Below are 23019 nucleotides of genomic sequence, written 5' to 3'. Positions count from 1 at the left end.
TCATTTACATGGCTCCTAATGAAGACAGGTAAGTCACACATGCACATTGTAATTCTGCTAAGGAATAATCTAGATAAGTGCATCCATTGTGGTTGCCGGTACAATATCTATTTGTATGCAAAACCGTGATTAAGATTCCTAGGCGCAACCTTAAGTGATATGTGCTTTGTAAATCAATTTTCAAGGTTTTCATCTGTTTGGACTCTATATAGAGTATGTATGCAGAGTGGTTTATGGTCTCTATGTGTTAATTTTTGTAAAGCCAAATGAAGAAATGCCTTAAACAGTTCATTTTTGTTTGGAATTTAAATAAGACACAATAAAATATTACTTCTCTAAGGATTTCCATTTTATGATATTTTAACTTTATTCATATTATAAGTAAGTACCTACAATTTAATATAACGAACATAATATGGCGGTGAATAATATTGTAAGAAAATATTCAACGAAATATTTAAATTATTCCAGGTGTAAACGAATTGTCGAAATTATTTGTGTAAATATTATGCAGTAATATTTTCGAATACGTAAATATTTGTGTTTGTATGAAAAATTATTAGTCTAATTGATTTTTTCTCTTATTTATGTTTATATAACCACTCAGCCGTCTGTACAAATATAATAAAAAAGTTAGCAGGTGTGCAGATATACCTGCATTTAAGGGCCTTTATTACGGCTTATAAAATTCGTATCTCAGATCTTACCAACTATTACCTAGTTATTCTTTATTTTATATTTGTATATCTAACATTTTTATTGTAGTTTTTTTATCCTAATATTACTAACCATTAGGTAATTGTATATATCTATTCAAATATGTAGATTGTAGAGTGAGTCAGTTAATTTAAACGCAATAAAAAAAATTAAAGTAATATACCTACATATTAAAGTAAAATAAACAAATAACTTACATAATTATATCAAAATTTTAAATTTTCTTTCAAGAATATAACTTTGATTCTTCATTATAAAAATGGATTACCTAAGCAATAAATTTCTCCTTTAGATGAACTATAAAATAGATTCCTTAAATTGCTTCGTGACATCCAAGAAGTTAATTTATTTATTCCTAACCTCGTACTAAGTAATTAGGAAGGAACTGATTGTTGTCCACATTAAAAGCAATTAAAACTAATTCGATGAAATCTGAACGTGCGGGCGCGTTACTATTTAACCACTTAACGTCAATTAATTCATAGCTGAAGGAAATCTCGTAAAAAATAGTTAAGAAATGATTATTCTATATAATTAATTATAGTCATAAATACTTTATTTTTTTCAATACATATAATATTATAATATGTAAATTAAGTTTCATAAAATAATACGTGATAATACTTTCTCTGTTACAGCATAATAACTTATAACATAGGATAGGTTTTATCCCGAAAATCCCACCGGAAGGGGAACTTTGCGGGTTTTTCTTTGAAAACACGGGCGAAGCCGCGGACGGAAAGCTAGTATGAGCATATTATGATGGTGTAGTTTATTCATTTTCTTATATAACTTCAAGCTTTCAATAACCACAGTGCATCTTAAGTACAGTAACAAATACCTACGTAAGAATTAATTACAGAAGCATAAGGAAGATTAATGGTTTGCACTCTAATTATCAATATTAATGATTAAATCACGCGTTAAGATGGTGTAAGCTATAATCCGGTAAGAGTAAAAACGTTTGAGTTTAATGAAGCGAAATGTGAAATGTTATTTAAAATACACTGAGATATTTAAATGTTTCGCAGTAAATTGTAATAAATTTGTATATTTTGACTGACTAAATTTTGTAGTAATTTATCTATTTATTTATTTTTAATTAATAATAATAAAGGGGAATGTTTATTTGACACCTTTTCACTGGTCGTTTTTGTTTTTCTGTGTATGCCCGGCTAAGTAGAATTTTTTTATTGTATTTTATTTATGATCGAGGGGCACATAGAAATTAGTTGCTTAACTAAAGTTGGAAAGCTTAAGTAAGGCACTAATTTATACCTATATCTTCACTTTAGCGTATAGATTTTCTATTGTAAATTTTACAGTGCAAAAAATATTTTGACTCAACACAAAATAAATGATCATCAAAAACAAAAAGAGTGACTATACCATAAAACACAAATCATCAACAAGTTAAAAAAATAGTTTAAAAACGAATAAGTTACTTACAATATAACTAATATTATATAGAATAACGTTATAAAACATAAGAATTGATCTAACGAAGCGGCTAGACAGGGCCATTTGATAGACGATAACACGGGAAATTATAATACGAGTGTGCGTTTCTCTTAATTACAGACCTTTTATCTGCCGTCCAATTTCTTTATTTTACGGCTGGACATCGTATTAATATGTTAATCGGGATGCACGGTGGTCTGTCGATGGTTTTTATTTATCAGTTCGAATGTACGATAGAGTTTGTTGTATTTAATCGAGGAGGGCGTGAGGTACAATCGTGTATTGATATATTTATTTATTTATTTATTTTATACTTTATTGCACACACATCAGAAAGTACAAATACAGAAAGAACATAAAATAGAGAAAGGCATGTACAAACGGCGGCCTTATCGCTAGGTAGCGATCTCTTCCAGGCTACCGTATGTATATGCGTAAGGAGAGATTTTGATTGAGGTGGGTGAGCAAAAAATAAGGCGTAAATGAACAAAATAAAATTAATATATCATATACAATGAATAAATATAATAATATATAACAAAATAAGGATAGGAAAGAAGATACGATAACAATAAAGAAGAGTGAAATAAGCTAGGTAAGAGAGAGATAATGTAACTTAAGTAGGTGCTTAAAACTTCTTAAGGTTTGTGCCTGACGCACTTCTAGTGGGAGTTCATTCCAAAGTTTGGCTGCACGAACTGCAAAGGAATTACCATAAAATTTGGTCTTCGAGACAGGGACACTCAGAAGAAGAGTTTTGGAAGAACGTGGGAAGGGAGAAGTGAAAAAATCAAACTGATCTTTGAGATAGTGAGGAGTTCTAGGATCAAAGAGGATGGAGAAAAGAAGATGTAGGATATGGGAGTTGCGGCGGAAGCGGATGGGAAGCCAGTTGAGCTTTTTGCGATAGTCCGACACATGGTCGAACTTGCGCAAACCAAAGATGAAACGAATGCAAAAATTTTGAAGGCGTTCAAGTCTATTCAACTGGACTTCCGAAAGATCAAGGAAAGAGGTGTCGGCGTAATCAAGGTGGGATAGGAGAAGGGAATGAGCTAGCATTATTTTGGTTGGGATAGGCAGAAAGTTGCGCAGGCGCCGAAGTGAGCCAGCAGAAGCAAACATCTTCCTACTAACTTCCTTCACATGGACATCCCACGACAGGGTCTGATCGATAAAAATACCCAAGTTTTTAACGTGGGTACTATATCCAATCTGTATGCCGTCCAACAAAACTTCCGGAAGAGTTGCCCAATCAATCCTTGAGAGAAATGACGCGCTGCCGATAATGATTGTCTGAGTTTTTGATGGGTTGAGTAATAGACCAAAACTCTTGCTCCAGTTTACAATGGTCGACAAATCATTGTTGACCTTGCTGATTGCTTTGGGCAAGTCTTCCAGAGTCGCTTGGGTGTAGATCTGGACATCGTCGGCATACATGTGGTAGAGAGAAGTTAAAGAGTGAGTTAAAGTATTAATGAAAATTGCAAAGAGAAGAGGGGACAAGACGCAACCTTGAGGCACGCCGGCATTGATATTGCGCCAGGACGATGAAATGTCATCGAGTGCAATTCGCTGCCGGCGCCCGTATAAATAACTACGAAACCAATCACACGCTAATGGCGATAAGTTAAGTGAACGTAGCAAACCCAGCAGTAACTCGAAGTCAACAGAGCCAAAAGCATTGCTGAAGTCAAGTAGCGTAAGTACGGTGAGTTGTTTGTTGTCCATGCCAAGTCTAATGTCATCGGTGATTTTGGTGAGAGCAGTAGTCGTCCCATGACCAGGACGGAAACCGGATTGGAAAGGATTGAATAAATTATGTCTGTTAAGGAAAATACTGAATTGTTGATGCACTAATTTTTCAAGAACTTTTGACAGGAACGGTAAAATAGAAATTGGTCGAAAATCACTGTGGGAGGAGGGTTTGGACTTTTTAGGGAGAGGAATAACCTGAGCACTTTTCCAAGCAGAGGGAAAAGTACCCGAGGAGATGGAAAAGTTTAAAATATGAGTTACGATAGGAATGATGAGGTCAAGGATAGGGATGATCATGTTACGACTAATGCCGTCACTACCGACTGCATTAGACGATACTGACATTATGCTCTTCTTAACATCACCATTAGCGAATTGGCTCAGATGGAACGGGGGGAAATCAGGAATTGGTAAAGAAGAAATATATTGGAGAGAGTTTGATTTTGTGTTATTATCTAAAATAGGAGAAGAAGCGGTGAAATGCTGATTTAGAAGATCTATATTAATGTTATCAGGAAGGGGGTTACTAGGTTTATTACCAATTCCTATGGATTTTAGGAATTTCCAGATTTTACTGGAGTCGCCGTTCTCGACAGATGAGTGAATATGGCGTCGTTGTGCATCTCTACAACATGTATTGCAACGATTCCGAATCTTGACATACTTTTCCCTGTTCAAGTCATTGTTGTTCGACTTAAGTTTGGCTTTAGCTTTCGCTTTTAAATTTAACAGTGACTTGAGGTCATCCGTGAGCCAGGGAGCAGGTAAATGTTTAAGTTTGACTGGTCTGAGGGGTGCGTGTTGGTCGTATAGCTGAGTCAGAAGTGAAGTAAACAAATCAACTTTCGAGTCCATTGTATCGGCAGATAATATAACAGACCAGTCAATCTTACCGGCATCACGGTGAAGACTTTCGATGTCTATCCCAGCAAAATTGCGTCGCATCACGAGTTTGGGTTTAGGTTTGGGAGATCGCAAATTGTAACAGAGGAAAATAAGGTCGTGATGAGAGAATGCACTAGCATCATACTGACCATATTTTAGGACGAGGTTAGGAGAGGAGACAAAGATTAGGTCGAGGAGAGAAGGAGAACAGTTTGGAATGGAGTGAGTAGGTTTTAAGGAGAGAGGATGTAGGTTGTTAGATTCAGTAATAGAAAGGAGAGTCTCTATAGATTTAGATTCAGTAATAGATATATTGTTATGCGTAATTGTTTTCAATGCAACTTTCTTTTTAATATTTCTTTTGAATGTGAATACGTCTTTATTTGTCTCTTATTAATAGTTATTAATAACACAGTTGTGTTCTTACGCATGCTGGTTTTGATGTGAAATATTTTGTCATAAAATATTTTTTCATCGTAAAACTGTTTTCTTAGGCGTGTTACCATAATATATTTATACGCATATTTATACCTACCCATAATATAAAATACCTAAATCTAATCGCACGATAAATTTTAGTTTGTGCACCTCCCAGTTTGTGAACTACTAAAATGGCCTCTTTATGTTGAGAGCCCTGCGTCAGGGTCTGCTTTCGCCTTCAAAGGGCTAGGTACTTGCCCTCTTTTTAATGTAGGGATTTAGCAAGTAGCAACACACTTGTGTCATTTCATAATTCTTTTTAAATCATCACATTTGGTTGTGACTGCGTTTTCAAATTTTGTTTCCATTATTTCACCTTATTATTTAAAAAAAACAAACAAATTCAAACAAAAAATACAAAAAAAGGAAGAGAATAACATACCTATTTAAAAAATGCAATTTTTTAATTTATCAAAGCATCGATATTTCGATGGTTAAAAGGCACTTCACTAGCAGTTAATTTCCACAGTTAAGAGATGGCGCCACATTCCATTGTTCGTTTCGTCACGGTCACAGATATTAGTTTAATTGGTAAATGTTGCGTGTGAATAGAGACATTAGGCATTTATCGTACAATTCGCCGCGTGAAAATAATTATCGATTCGTGACGTTGCATAAAATATTCTCGATTGGAGCTTGTCACGTGTAAATAATTGAGCATCGAATGAAGTTTCTATTTATGATAATGTACTATGTATAAAAATTTATTTACTAAGATTCGATATTTAAAGAATTCCACTCGTTTTAAATTGCATTGATTACACACGTTAATGCTGCGTAGTTTGCGCTATTCACCTCTAGATGGCGTTGAGTGCATCTCGATCAATCAACTTGAATATACGTTATGGCCGCATAACGCGTTTTTCTCATAATAAATGCCTTTATTATATTGAAATATATTTTAAAATATTTAATGAGATATCATACGGGTGAGCATCCTCGAGCCTCGTTTCATCGTGCTTTTACAGGCTCTTGGCAGTGTATTAAAGAAAAAATACGTGACTTTAATACTCATATACGATATAATTAATCGTATATCGCTCATTCGATTGCCGTTGCGTTCCTATGCATCGCCGGGCGTCGCCCCATACATTCGCGCCAAATGGCTAATTCGCGCGGCAAACATACGCGCCATAAGTCATATCAACTAACCAATACATGCGGAGTCAACGGAACTATACGTGTCTCGCTCTAACGAACTAGAGAAAGCCGCCGCGACTGTTTGTTTTTCCTTTTACTTCCTTTGAAATCTTATTTTGAATTTTATTCCTATAGGGGCGTGGATGCGGCGATGTTGCATATTATGTCGCTCGTTCTCTCCCGCGGAGGCTGCAGCTGTCCTTTTCTCGCTTTTTGTGATTTTAATTCGCGGAACGGCATCGGAACGTGATTCGATTCTAAAGAATTTTTTTATTGCATATATTGAGAATTCGATGAAGGTAAGACGCGCAGATTCGGCAAGTCTTGGGCGCTTAGACTGCATGCTATCTTTATTGGAATTGTTCAAATAAATGGGTCATAAACAGCTGATTGATTCAATGGTCTTAAGTCTGAGATGATGAATTATTAATTTTAAATACAGCTTCAAGTTCACATTCAAGGTAACTGAAATTAAAACTAACGATTCTTTTTATAAGTGTGCAATCTTGAACTTGAACCTACCTATATTTTTTTTTTTAATATTGAATTTGAAAAATAGCAATATTAAAACAACTCTATCATCCTAATGTAAATTGTAAACCGAAAAAATGATACCATTTTCATATTAAATTCAGAAAAATATTCATTTTCAAGCTGCATTGCGGCAGGCACCATGAGCATGATGTTTCATATGCCTGCTTAAAATAAGGATACGTAAAGTAAATTTTGTTATAAATTTAGACGCAAACCTAATTCAAGAATAAAATAAATGTAATTTACAACCGCGGCCTGAATATAGTTTAGTAAAAATCATATTTTGAATAAGTATAAAGTTTCAGAGAAACCTCTAAAGAATTTTGTAGAATTCCGAAAATATGCCAACTTTCTAGTAAGGAATATTCAGGTTCTACATATTCATTTTTTACTATTTTTATTTCTATGCGACGCAGGTAACGAAAACTTAATTACGCTACTACAAAATAACATCAGCAATATTGATTTGCTGAACACTTAAAAGCTATAGATAAAATTGCAAACAAAATAAAAAAAACAATTATGGTCGTTGATCGGTTGATATGATTCATCGATCTACAGACTACAACGTTGAAGTGACGCGCGTGATCTTAAACACTCCAATTGCAAGATAAAAGCTTCCCATATATATTTACCACAAGAACAATAAAAACTGAAAAGGTTTTAAACCAGATTACGAGTCATAGGAGCCGCCGACACAATATTTGTGTTGGCTGTCGACACGCAAACCGCCTTAGCAGTGTCAACAAAAGGGTACCATAATGTGCTTTTTAGTACAAAAAGCTTGGACAAATATTGGGAATCATTGCCTATACGATGCGGGGTTATCTGCTTCCGTTGTTCCATAATTGGTAGCTTTGATTTCACAGTGGGATATATTTGGTCAAGTGTACGTAATAGCCGTGGATTGGAAATTGATGAGGTCGCTTCTGATGATGACTTTTTAGGACGATTGCTTTGAACATGGAACCTATATGTGTGTATAAAAAAGATATAGAAAATAGGTGTTATTTGTATAAAATAGGTATGTATAAGTAATTTAGTGGTATCTCTATTTCGATATCTCTATTTTGGAGTTGTAATCGTTATCTCGATATCTCTATTTTGGAGTTGTAATCGTTATCTCGATATCTCTATTTTGGAGTTGTAAGTCCTTGTCACAGGTATTTTCATTTCCGTCTCTGTATTGTATCTATACTTTAGATAAACTTTAAATATAGCTCTGACTTTGAACTGCTCATTTAAATTGTTCTACAGGGTTAAAGTTTATTCCTGGAACTCCCTGTCCCCTTATTTAATTTAAATCATTACATTATTCTGTGGTCTGTAGATTGACAAACAAGGCTATTTTTAAAACTGTTTGTAGATAAACCTCGAAAAATAATGTTGAAAATTCAACTCTATTGATGAAGTGAATAAAGGCTAAGTCAATTAAAATATTTGCAAGTACATTAAAAAAAACTATCGTATAAAATATTTTAATAGTTATTAGAAGACAGAATAGTTATTAGCAGACATAAAACCAATTAGGCTTGTTACAGTAAAATTACAACCATAAAAGCAATAGCCTGTGATAAAAAATATATAAATGCCTAGTAATATTAATCACTCCGAAACAAATTGAATGAGATTTACCATTAGGCTGTATTCACAAACAATTTTAAATATCTTATTCTATTTTTATTAACTCCCCTTTACTTGGACAAGGCCTTTCTTTTCTAGTTATAAACGTCATAACTGAGAATAATTTTATTTTAGCTTAGTTCTCATTTCTCAAGTATTCTAAATTAAAGAGTCCATCTATTCTATTTCCTCTTAAGACGTAAAAGGTCTATATACGCATACATAAAATAAGCAATACCGTGACTACCGTATTGCCAGTTCCATAAAAATACTTTTTCTTCTTGCCCGTTCTATAAAACTATTTTTTCCAGAGGTCCCTAATAGTTAAAGCTTAGTACCAAAGACATCTAGACATTTCTAGCCACCCTACTTCACCTAGGTACCAAAGACTAAAGCCCACTAGTCTGAGCTCAGCTTAAAATCGCGGGAGCAAATCCATTAGCGATTAACGAGCTATCGGCGGGCAGTAAATTAAAATAAATATTTGCTTGCAGCGCCTGCGCACAAAGGACGCCGCTTTCAAGTGCGCCGACACAGGTGCCGCGTACTCTCTGTTGGCTTTGGATCGAGTTACGTCTGTATTCGAAGGACCACTTGTCTATGGGTATAGAGATGGAGATTACTGGAGCGATGATTCAAATGTTAGAGAATTGGCAGACAGTTTTATAATAAAGGAATAATAATGTGTCAAGAGATATCTATTACTGTAGAGTTGAATATAAGAATACCTACTGAAGAAAATTAAAGAATTGATGACAATTTGGTAGATCGATGTGCATTGTGCGTGTATAATATTCGAAGGGCCACCAGTCTATGGGTAGACAATAGAGATTTAGATTCAACTGGAGCGTTGAAGATTCAATTGTTAGAGGAAAATTTGCGACCGAATTACATGCTTAGAAAAATTAAAAGTTGTCTATTTAGTGATGTATCTAATTATTTATAAATTAGTGGAGCGTTGAACGAACAAAATTAAGTAGAAATATTGTGTCTACAAAGGACCAATAGTTATCTAAAGATTTAACTTAACGTTAAAGCTTCTTTCTGCTTTGGTAATCTAAACTCTGTATAACTAATGTCGATACGATTATTTTAATAGATACGTAACAAAAAAGTATTCATTATAATAATATTACAATGTTCTCATTACATGAGTGTAAAGGTTTAATACTTCTGTGATCTTCTTAGGCTTGGAATGTAGGTATATATGTATAGATGCTAAGACGATCTTTGTGGTAGACCTTAAACCTTTTTGAAGGTTATTTCATATAAGCTACTTGTATAAAAATCCTTTTGTACCTTTCACTATGAATTTAATAACCCTTTGTATTTAAATTTTAGAAACTATCTAAGAGAAAACATCACATCAAAAGAAAATTGATATTTTTTTGTTTCTGTTCTGTGTATTAGATTAAATATTTATATTTTTTAACATGGTGGCAAATAAAACGCTTTCGATTTCTATCTCTAAAATAATAAATGTCCCATTACTATAAAAACGTTACATACATTGTATGGGTTATTTATAAGCAGAAGCTACTGTGGAATATTTAGCTCAAATAGATATATTAATTGATTCATACATATTTAACACGAAGCAAAACTTATCGTTGACTAGATATGTAAATTCCAACCACGAACAAATTACCTTTTTGCTGCTTTTTCATATTTAAATCAATATCTTTTTCCCTGAGGTAAACTAACTTGCAAGTTAAAAGCATTTATCAATGTCAAGATAATTAAAAAAAAAGCGTAATTGTTTATGACTGATGATTATTTACGAGTACAAACAAACCAAATAACACTTGAACAAATTCACTTAAAACCAACATTCTCGAAACAATTTTTCACACTAAATGATGCAAACAAAGATTCGGAATGAAAAAGCGCGATGAAATATGATCGTGTCGGCCATTTAAAGGCATAAGTGTTAATGTTTGCTGAGCAAATACTGCTGCCTTGATCGTCGAATGTTTTGGATGCAGTTTAGAGGAAATATTGCAGTATTGCTGTTTTAATCTGGTGTTTTCTGTTCTGTTTCCATTGGGAAAACGATGGATGATTTGTCTGCAGAGCTTCTTCTCGAACTTTAAGTTATTGTTTTTTAATTCTTAAAACTAAAACTAAATCGTTGTTTAGTTCTATTAAATATTTAAATAATGCCCTTTTGTTCAATTATGATTCAGGCTTTGCATTAAAAAAAAAGATCACTCAGGTGATTAAATTATGCAAATTATCGATGTAGTAGAGTTTTGATAACAACGGATTTTTAAAACTACCACTAACCAATATTTTTAGAATTAGATACACCACATTGTTTAGCATTCATTTTTTTACCACCAAAAATCAAAATATCTTATATAAAATATTTCAAATCGACATTCTCCCTATAAAGCTGCGCCCGACCACCGACAGGTGGCGTTACCCGTATAATTTTATACCAATACCGGTATGAGGTGATTTCCATTCAAACCACACCATACTTGTCAATCATCTGATAGCTGCTTTTGACGCGCTTTATATACATTCTACTTTGTATTTATCGTCTCGATTCTATTATGGTGTTTTCTTGTTTGATTTTATAGAATGGATATCTACCTATGTGTAGATAGGTCTTTATGACGGGTTTAAAAATAGGATTAATGATATGATATATTTACTATAGTAACTTAGTATTTGAAAGCAGATTAGCTGTTATTAATTACATTCAATTGGAATCAAATGTTATAATTGACCTAAGTATATTGGGCATATATTGGTTTTGACGATCATTTTGGCAGCTAATACCTATGTGTCTCTATTTCCCTTATAAGCCTATAGATTTAAAATAAAGTAAAACAGTCGAACGTCAATCTTAGTACATCGAACAGCACATCAAATGAAGAATGAAAAAACATTTAGAATCGTTCAACATTATTTTTGTTATTATTTATAGTGAATATCACGTTCCCTGCCACTACAAAAACTATCAAAGACGCAATAGCACAAAAGTTTTCACTCGACATTTAGCGCTAAAAGATCTGCGCTTGATTATTGTTAAAAGCCTTATGATCTTTGAAACATCGAAAGTACTACATGGTAAAGTCACTTCATAACAACACTTCAAAAGTAGACCGTTATAAAACGCTTTTAGAGAGAAAAACGATAATTACAACGTGAGAAAGATACACACAGTTTCCACAAAGGTTCCGTATGAAACGCTCTCTACGCGTCTAATTCCATTAGTATTAAAACACATTAAAATGTGGAGCAGAATTTCATAAAGACAGTGGCGCCGCCACCCGCAATTAGAAGAAACATCAAAACTATACCCGACCACAATAAAAGGCCTTTTCCATCCAACGGATAGTTTCAACGCACGGTTCTTTTGATTTTCGCCTCTTAATGTACCGGTGATTTTATACTTGAGTGATGATGCTCTCAACGATCCGTTAAAAGGGTTTTTATAGTTTTATACCTTTATTCAGCGCAGAAGTGGCGAGGCGGTTTTGTTTGTGAGTAAATCTCTATTAATTCGATGGCAGTCGGATAATTGTATCCGGATTTATAATGCATCTTGTAAGTCGGAAAACTTAATAATCGCGACGTGTCCCCTTCACGGCGCGGGCCTTTCAGCCTTTAAAGTTGAGAGCGAAGAGTCTCTGCCATCAAGAGGCTGACTGCTACACTTTCATACAAATATCTTGCTAAATGCATTCGATGTTATATGTATTTTTCACTGTTCTATTGAACAGATTTTTTATATTTTTAAGGGAGGATTTTTCAATCCTTGGTTAAAATTTATCCGTCCAATAAAGTATTACACGAACATTTTAAAATGTCACCTGTAAACTGTCAAATACGGACAATTAGAATATATTTTTGAAATGGTAGTTTAATACGTTATTCGATGAATAAGTTTTAACCAAGGATTGAAAAATCAGCCCTAAAGGAAATTCAATATAAATAAAAATTCACAGAACGAAAGCTTTTTTACCTACAATTGAGTAACATTAATTTATCTTCAGTATCGAAACCGTTCACCACACATTGTACTATACAAATTGTACAGCAAAATGTCATCTCATGTTTTAATTACATATCATTGGAGTTAAGTCGAGATACATTCAATATTTGCCAACATGAACTATCATTTTACGCATTGCTACGTATCAATTAGATTCAACTGGCCATTATGTGCTAATGTTTCCGCGAATACATAAGTAATAAAGGTAGGTATGCCAATTCAACGACTTGACGGAAAAAATGTTCTAGGGATCGTTTGTTTACTTGGAAAATGTTCTATTTTAACTTTTGAGCTACATGAGTAAACTTATGAGTTGCTATGTTTTTTAATTCTATAGATAGTGGTTAAAAATGGTTTTTGTATTATTTTCTCCTTGCTTTAAATTGTATTTCTTTTATTATAATTTTCGTGGATCTTATAAATAATAAAATTTCATGACATTCTCCTGCATTTTAGCCATACTATACTCCCAAGGCCTTATGAAGTTAAATTCACAAGGTCGAAATATATAAAAAATAAAGCGAAAAAGTATGTACCTAAGCAGTTGACATTATAAATCATAATACATAAATTGTAATTAAACATACAAATTTATTTTTATCTTTAAACGCAATCTGAAAAAAGCTCAACTCCTTTCAAATTATTTAAAGCTGTCTATATAACTTATAATAAATATATGTAATTAAAAACCTAACACCTCTAACGACTAACTATTATAATCGCATTTTCCCATTACCGCCATTATCCAAAGATCACACGAACTAAAACAAGCGCCCCACAGATTAGAGGCAAATTAATTAACCAACTTACACGTCTGGGATCCAAGCATCAAGGTCTAGTTCAGCCTTTCCCAACCTTTTCCAAAGGCGGACCCCTAGCGCCACCTTACCATGATCCGCGGACCTCTAGTGCCACCTTAACATGATCCGCGGACCCCCAAAAAATCTTATTCGTTTACGACAATCTTGTTATTTTAAAAATTGATTGATTTCTTGCAGTGTTTTTGTATGAAATAGCTTAGCCACCCATCACTTGACAGATCCATCTTAAAACTGAAAAATACAAGTCCGGCCTCCAGAATAGTCTGGTCACTAAGGCTTTCGTAATTTTCTTGCTTTGTCTGCGGACCCCCTGGGATATGCAGAACCGCTAGGAGTCCGCGGACCCCAGGTTGGGAAACGCTGGTCTAGTTGGTAATCGGTCTCGTGAGATGATACCATTTATGTAGAAACGATAGTCTTGCACTAAACGTGTTGTACATTTTATGCGCAGACAGCATTTTTACGACGACATTACTTGTAGCATTTATGGCTGATACGTCGTAACAAAAATTTATTTTTGTTGTGTTAATACCGTTTTTGTTTTGCATGTAGGAATTGATTTTGAATCGGCACGTTAAACGCTTTCTGGATATTGTTGTTTTTGTGGTGTGGTGTAAGTTGATGGTATGCTAATGTGGCTAATATGGTAGAGTTATTTGTAAAGAGAATAGAAGCAGTAGGGCTGTGATATCCTGATGATTTAAAATACGGTTGTCTACAGCGAAATCGCAATAAATTATTATATTTGAAACATTAGGTATGTAAATCTAAGCTTGGACTTACATTATTTATTACGTACATATTCGTTATGCACATAATGAACATAAAAGAAAATAAAGTCTGAAAGATGGCGGGTGCCTTTAAAAAAATAGCTTGGTCGTGCTGCTTATTTTTAAACTAAACAATTGATGATATTAGGATCTTCTCTTTTATAACAAACAACGGTTAAGTGATTGTATCCAATCTATCTGCACAAAACATTTTCAGTACAGATAGCATACCAATAACAAGGCCTCTTCACATTTTCAGTAATCATTTGAATAAAAACAAAAAGCTTGTTATTAAAATTTCGTACCAACATGAAGTACTATGAAGTATATTATATCCCTCGTGGATAGGGGAGTTTACGGGGTTGTAATTGATTGCCTACGATACGCGGTTATCTATTGGGCCACTTGTTTTTAAAATAATTAGATACCAATCAATGATGCCTTTTGTACGTGTGTGCTAGCGACATCTGTTGTGTGGATGTGGAACTAAAGTAGTTGTATATGAGCTTTTACTTTAAAATTTAATAGGCACATAAATTATAATTTTATTAGATTACTGAAAGAAATTATACTTATATTTATGAACGTATTTTATTCACGTTCAATTTCTACAAAAGTTAATAATGGCAAGTAATTATTAATAAAAAAACAATATGACATTATGGCTACTTATTTGAGGTTTGGTTTTTTTACATTCATAAGCTTTATGTAAATCAACAATTTCATGTATCCGATTTCCTAATCACAATTTCATTTTAAACGTTAAAACGCACGACTATCCGTAACAAAATTAAAAACAGAACTTTCGTTTCTCCTTGCCAAGCATTAACTTTAAATTCCATACTTTACAAATAGATTTCCCACACGTGTAACAGCTGTCTCTTTCGCTCTCGTTACAAAGCCATGAAGCCTACAGCTAATATAATTAGTCATTGGAAACCATATTATGTAGATCCGTTTATAATGTCCTTCTTGACCATTCGTCCGAAAGGCGTCCATTGGACAATTCTTTCTATAATTCTTTGAAAATTTCTTAAATGTCGCCAGTCGCCATAATTAACTGGTCTGGTTATTTTTATATCGTATTAACAAGGCTTTTTGTTGCGCACATTTATTAAAGTGTTATTTTTATTAAATTAATTTTAATGAGCTGCTTCATTTGGCTATGATGATGAATTTCGAACCGCTGGCTGCGTTGGTGTGTAAGAATGTTAAGTAATTTTTTTTTAATTGAATTTTTTCATAAAAAACTTTTGAATAATAATGTGTCGTTAGCACATTTTGAAACCTTATTCTCCTTTATAAATACAACGCAAACAATATTGATGAAACAATTAAACTTTAACAAAGGTTTATTTCTAAGAATAATTGCTATCCGCAACACTATTAAAAGCAGAACCTCCAAAAATAATTACATCAATATCCGACACATATGTCAAAATACGGGACCACTATACAAACAGACGGAACCATAGACAGCTGCCTAACGACAGTATAACTATTTATTACCATAATCATCGGCTAACGCTTGTTAGTTTTGTTAAGAACAAACCCCTAATCATATCCTAATTAAGCCCGTTTTTACGCCAATTCTTTGAGACCTTTTTTCGTTATATCATTTACAAAACAAGCCTCGCTGCGACATTTGATTATAAACTTTAACTATTACGAATTTAAGTTTATATTTATTTGTGGGAGTGAGATTAACAAATATTTGGGTTTGAGAAGTGTTTTTCTACCATATAATTAGGTTCAGACACCTTGGTGTGATGATTGCTGGCGCCTCCGGCTGTCTTGTATTGACTTCGAGCTCTTTGTTATTATTTCTTTTTTTGTAAAGTCCAGTCCACAGTAAATGTAAAAAATATTTTAAAAATAAACTTTATTATGCTTTATCTAATAGTAAATACCTATGTATTAGAAAATATATTGGAATTTATAGAGACATAATTGCATAAAAATAACGTGTAGTAATGTAAAATTTCCATTTATACTGCATATTTATAAATCATACCTACTTGTTAAATGCTAACAATGAAATTGCATTTGCAGCCGATATAATATGATAATGATTAATGTTGATTTATATCTTATTTAATACGCGGTCGAATAAAAAGTATAATGTCAACTATAATACCTTATTAACAGAGATTTAATTGCCTCTAACTCAATAAAGAGCTTTTATAAAAAACGATCATAGTGGTATTATGGTATTGAGAACATGTTACAAAGTATATAATCGTATATAGATTATTTAATGCATTGTTACTTGAAAGAAATAAACGTAAATTTAAGGAAATGCAAGTCTAACTTTCCCGACGGCCAATAAAATTATGCTGTCCCATAAAAGCTCTAGAAATAGAAGAAAATAATTGTTGTTTAACGTCTGTTTAAAACCAAATAATAATTATAAAAACTGCTATATAAAGACATAGTAACAATGTCTCTCCAGTATTAGTCCCTTGTAAACTCCGTGAATAAAATGATATTTCGCATGAAAAAAGTGTGTGGAATACAAACAAACATTTCACGCTCGAACTGACTTACAAACGAATCGAGTTACTGGTAGGTGAGCATCAAAAAACTAAAAGGTAATAGACAAGCTCGATCATAAATAATAGAATCATTAACATCTGCTCTATGATTCGATCATAAAGTTTTTTCGTCAGCAAAAAACGATCCGTTACTAGTTAGGGGCGTTTCGAAGGAATACGCGTTTTAACGGTTATTTTTAATTTTCATCAGATTAATCATATTTCGAAACTTGTATAAATACCTATTGGTACTGCTGTTTTAATATAAATTGCCGCCATTTTTGACTGCTAGTTGAGTGCTAGAATGATGTAGTCAAGAATGAAAAGTGTAATAAAATGACAGATTAAAAAAATGAAATGTCTACTAACCAAATGATCTGAGTGGGGGTCTCTGGGCGCACTAGGTGATGGATTGGGCCACAGCAACTTTGACAACATCCGTTGGCTTTGGCTATAGATGAGCTCCTACGAAGGAGAGAAAAATGAACTTTAGTATGACAAGAAAAAAGGCGGGAAACGCCGACAGATGAAGGATGTTCGAGTCAAAGGCGATGAACAGAAACTACGTTTTCTGTTATCGGTAACTTCATTGTAAGCTATAGGCATCATGCAAGCAAAAAGGTTAGTTCAAATATCTCTGCTAACAAGTTCGTAAAAGTTAACATCGCTTCACAATCTTGTAAGTTTTTATCGAGAACCGGCAATAATTATGAAGGAAAGAACTCGAATGTCGGTAAATAGTCAATAATTAGTAACCACGTACGGTGATTAACACATGTCGGTAATTACTACGGTGGTAGCGTTGGACTTCTTACGAGCCTGCTATAACTTATCGTACAGTTTTTTCGCTTATGCGTAATCCATTCAATGATCAAACTTGCATGATATCATTGTTTACTGTTCGAACTCATTTATTTTAATGTTAATTCGTTTTTAGAAATCCGTTCTTGTTTGTACTGGAAACTTTATTTTCAATTATTTTCGTATTTTTTGAAGTGAAACTTCTTTGAGCGCGTTCAGAGTTAAATTTCAATATCGTGTCATATCTTTGAATCTTGCCAAAGAAGTTTCACTTCTGATACGTGTGCTCGGCACTTTTTTTTTAATTTACTAAATTACGAAAGTTCCTACGTTAATAATTAACCAAAACAGGCATGCATGGAACAAATAACAATGCCCTCGATTTGTTGAACAAAGGTAAGCATTAAGATAACACAGGTATGCACTAGCGTGTAAACTGTATGATTATGTGTAATTGACTCTTATGACTCTAATACATTTGGAAAACAAATACTGTAATGATAGGTGGGTCTTATAAGTTTTATCAAATAATATCGGGTTATGATACATCACTTTAGAATTTGTAATAAGTACAGATAATTAGGTTGTTTTATAGAATTATTAAAATTGTTTTTACAAGTGTAACTTATAGTAAATTTTCGTATTAAATTACTCAGAAATTGATGTAGGTATGATTTTAAAAATTTATTATTTATTTCAAATTATGCTGTATTCTTTACATCTGCTTTCGCTAAATTTTGCCATTTTTTTTAAACAAATTAAATAAATTATTGCTTTTTTTTTCAAAGCCTCTAGCTCCCTAAACAAAGTAAAGCAAAAATAAATGAAGATACAATCGAGCAAGTATCGAAGGATGAATGGATAAAATTATAAATAATGTGTGTCTGGCACACTGCGCCCGCGCCCGCGGCTAGCAACGAGGTTGCCAACATTTGGTTATGAAGTTAACAAAATAATGTTTTTTTTTGAAGTGAAACTTCTTAATCGGAGTTGGAAAAAATTTAGTGTAACATTTTTTCGTTACGCGTGACATTTTTCCGTTACGCGCCATCTTTTTCTTATCCCTACCACGCGTGATTCGACGTATTTCTGTAAAGTTGCATAATGCATATAGTAAATTATTTTTTGAAAAATGAGGTCATAAAGAAGTTTCACTTCTTACGTGTGTACTCCTAGTACACGCACACATTTTTTTTTTCAAGTATTGTTTAATGTTAAAGATAGTGTTTAAATTTCAATTACTTTTTCAAGAAAATCTTTTATCATTAAGATTTTGAAAGAAAACCCGGTTAAATATTTTATGTTTACTGAACATAAATAGATGCATTTTCTTTAAATTTACAGATAACGATTTTATTTAATTATGGCTCTATAACTCTTCAACTCTATTTTACTAATAAATTAACTTAACATTGGAAGTCTATACTTTTTTGCATACATCTTTAAGCATTGCTTGATGATAAATATACATTAAGATTAATCATCACCAATCATACAATACAAACCAGCAACAAATGAAGGCACAAAATCAATTCTCCCAAAACTATAGCAACACCGAACAAAAGACCACAAAAGACGGCCAACGGCCACTCCTGATCGTAAAAATAAAAAAAAACATAAAGGTAATTATGGGCTGTGCAAAGTTCTCGCCTACAAAACAAACATTGTCGACAGAGCAGACGATCGCCAGAGCGCTAAATTATTTTAATAACCGCGAACCTCGAGTCAACATTTCCTTCGCTATGATTTATCGTTCTTGCCTCTCGACCGCTTGTTGATTTTTTAAGAACCCATAATTTGATTCAATTAATCTGGACTGAGGTATTATGTTGTTATGTCAATATGAAATTTGTTACATTGAGAGTTGAACATTGGTGATTTATATCTAATGGTGTAATGTGTTTGATAGACAAATCATTTGATTAACATATCAGTTTGTATGCCCACTAGCTATTTTATATAATATCGTTACGATTTTTATAACTTTTGATTACATGCCTACTTCAATTGATCGATAAATTATATCTATTTTGCGAACTTATTTCAAAAGACAAATTAGTCGTTCATCAAACATTATTTTTTATATCATTCTCTTTCAAATTTAAAAATTAAAACAATTTTAACATCAAAAAGCTCTGCACATTTCTAACCTATGCGATTTCGAGGATGGAAATTGGCAGTTAAGTTTCTGTTTAAATTATACCAATCGATATCATCTCAATAATACAGCTGTCAGAAATATATGCTCATGTAATATCTTCTTATAACCGGTTCCCAACATGAATGAAACCGATAATTAACATACTATTTGTATTATAATATATTTTCGTCTGATTTTTTTGTATTTGAATTGATTGCACTAAATCTAGACGTATTTGGATCATAATTTATATCTCACTAGCTGTGCCCGCGACTTCGTCCGCGTGGAATAGTGACTGCATAGTAGGTAGTTACTACTTAACTTTTATTGAATAAACACGTACTACCATAAATAATTAAACGAACTGTTAGTAAAATTTATTACTAAACTAAGCTAAAAAATAAATATAAATTCCTTCCTTGTATGGATGTTTTTGACAATATATATAACCGTTTCTACGAAAAATCTATTTTTTCATTCGTTGATCTCAAAAATAAAAATTCCAATCACCAGAACGACAGGAAATTTTAATAATTTATTTTTAATTGTGTTTTGCACAATTTTGTTAAATTACGACTGGATGAAAATTTTGTTCGTGGTCGTCGTCGTCGTTGGTAAGGTGAACAAATCCTTATCAAAACATCATACGCTTAAGACAATAATTAGTATCGATAGCGGATTCTATTCCTTTGCGTTTTGACGTTTGTCTCAGCGCTCAGATCTTTCCTGTCTCACGCCGTAGTAACTAAACCGTTTAGACCGTGCAATAAAAATTAAATAAAAAAAAAAACTCAACGCAACGAAGAAAAGTGCATAGAAAAAGGAAAAAATGTTGTGTGGTTTTATGAAACCACGGTAAAAGTGAAACTTAGGCACAAAATTATCGTATTTGTACGATAATGACTCCGAACACTGCTTTATACCTACTCGGCAGCCGACCGTCACGCGACATGCGCTACACAGACCAAAAAGTTTGAGACGATGTAATAAAAGTTTCACTAATTATACAAACTTCCCGAAGATCTTTAAAAATAAATACCATTTTAAATATTTATAAAAATAAAAAAACAAAGTCATCGGGGCTGCATACCATCATTATCATATCATATACAATTATATTTTTTTTATAATGGTACTTAATTTTAAAGATCGTCGGGAAGTTTGTAAAATTATTATTTATTCCTTTTCCTTCGTTGTGTTGGGTTTTTCTTTTTAATTTTTAAATTTTTAACTTCGGTTTCTTATTTTCATGTGATATTTTCAAGTGAGCGAGACCTACCTCTACCTCCATATTACATTTATACATCATATTGATATCTATAAGTTTGTTGCTCCTTGACATCTTTTAAGTTGGGCCGTAACCGTGCACAAATTGTAATGGATCACAGTGGCAAAAGAAGTGGTATCTTTAGGAAAAAAAATTGCCAAGAGCCAGGCCTATGTGGCTTTGAGTAGAGTTCAAAATTTCCAGGGTGTGGCTATCCTCTCGCTCCCATATCCCCCTCTTCTTTCACAGACTTTCAACCCTTCTCTTTCCACACCTAGTAAATGGCAGAACCGATTTTGATGTAAACCATATTATCTAATTATACCTATATGTACACATCATATCCTGTCGTTTGATGCTCCATTTGGTTTATTTATCTAACCACTGTCACCCCTAAATGTAATAAACGGATGAACCGATTTCGATAAAACACGTTGCTCTTTTATATTTTGATATGCCGCTTGAGTATATTATTTGACCACATTCGATTATTGTTCATTCCCACTTTCACCGCTGTAATCTAATAAATGAATAAACCGAATTGGATAAAAATATAACTAATATTTTTTCCCACATTCTCACTTTTACCTCTATATACCTAGGTATAATAAATGGATGAACCGATTTTGATACACTTTATCTAAGAACCAGCGTCGGAAAATATGCTGCCTAACACGCATCTAATTCGTATTACCTGTTAGCGAGCTACGGTGGCACAAACAGACAAACATAGCGGTCAAACACTTATCACCCATCTTTTTGATGGTTAAAAATGGTTAAAAGGGGTTAAAAATATAATACGACATAATTTAAAGGACATTTTATGTATAAAATTTACCTAGAAGTAAGCATAATATTCTAATTTGATCCCTTCCCCCCCTACTACCTCAGCTTACCCCCCCACCCTTGGGGACTTTCGATATGATCACCTGGACATTTATAAGGAATAATTATTACTGTAGCGTATAACAGATAACTTACGTTTTATCGTACACTGTGTAGTGTACAATAGAATGACTTTGCAAATGTTCGCCGTGAATACTTAAATGGTCATAACTTTTTAACCGACTTCAAAAAAAGGAGGAGGTTATCAATTCGGCCGGTATGTTTTTTTTTTTTTTTTTTTTTTATGTATGTACACCGATTACTCCGTGGTTTCTGAACCGATTTACGTGATTCTTTTTTTGTTCGATGCGGGATGGTGTCGAATTGGTCCCATAAAAATTTTATTCGGATAGGCCCAGTAGTTTTTATTTTATGAGCATTTTTGTCTGTATTTGTAAATGTTGCAAGTGCAAGTTTGAAGTCGGTTGTTTTTAACGCAGTTATTTATTTACAAACCGATTAACATGAAATAAACACTTAATGTTAAATGAAGATTACCACAATATATTAGTGAAAACCGCATGTAAATCGGATAAGCCGTTTCTGAGATTAGCGTGCACAAACATACAGACAAACAGACAAAAAAAATTATAACTACAGTTTTGGGTTTGAGATCGATTTAATAATAACCCCTGCTATTTTTTTTACATAATATTTTCATTGTACAGACATCACTTTTCTAGAATTTTATTATAATATGTATTGAATATTGATTGACCACGCGCAAGGTTACTAATTTCCACTACATCCTCACGCAAATCGTCAATTTTTATGAACATTGAATCTGTAAATAAAAAAAATCAAAAGATAAGTGTACCTAATTTGAATAAAAAGCTACTAACAAATAAAGTTTTATCAAGAACTAAAGTGACCTTCTTTGGGCGTATAATATAGTCTTGTAAAAGTTATACATGATAAAAATAAAATTTCATCATTTTCTTATTTTGTCATAACTTTAACTAATTAAAAACATGAGTCTAACTATGTAATTATAATAAACAATAAATATAAAAGCTACAACTTACCTTTTGTGGGAACGCAAGAAGGCGAAAATTAAAAAAAAAGCCGAAGATTTTTAAAAATGTAACCAATGAACACAATCACTGTTATCTACTATTACCCAAAGAGAATACAAATACTACGTCTATTACCTATATAACTGTAACTAACATCAAATAATAAACATCTACCCTCACT

The 23019-nt window shown here is 32.9% G+C and overlaps 1 protein-coding gene across 6 annotated transcripts in view; it reads right to left on the bottom strand.

Annotated features, from left to right (window-relative positions):
* Positions 1 to 23019, bottom strand: part of LOC149899008 (T-box transcription factor TBX2-like) — a 102843-nt gene that overhangs the window by 19181 nt on the left and 60643 nt on the right. For 4 of the 6 annotated variants that reach the window (XM_090114197.1, XM_090114199.1, XM_090114196.1 and 1 more), the window contains exon 4: positions 17099 to 17194. The exons of the other annotated variants lie outside the window; for them this stretch is intronic. In XM_090114197.1, the coding sequence (XP_089970323.1) occupies positions 17099 to 17194 (96 nt within the window). The remainder of the gene's footprint in view (positions 1 to 17098; positions 17195 to 23019) is intronic. 6 annotated transcript variants of the gene reach the window in all.

Source organism: Colias eurytheme, chromosome 21 (assembly GCF_061535395.1).
Source record: "Colias eurytheme isolate Ceu_HAF_F1 chromosome 21, ilColEury1 Martin Lab GWU primary, whole genome shotgun sequence".
NCBI classification, from domain to species: Eukaryota; Metazoa; Arthropoda; class Insecta; order Lepidoptera; family Pieridae; genus Colias; species Colias eurytheme.
Note: the sequence above shows the minus strand (reverse complement) of the source record. Positions and strands in the feature narration are given on the sequence as shown.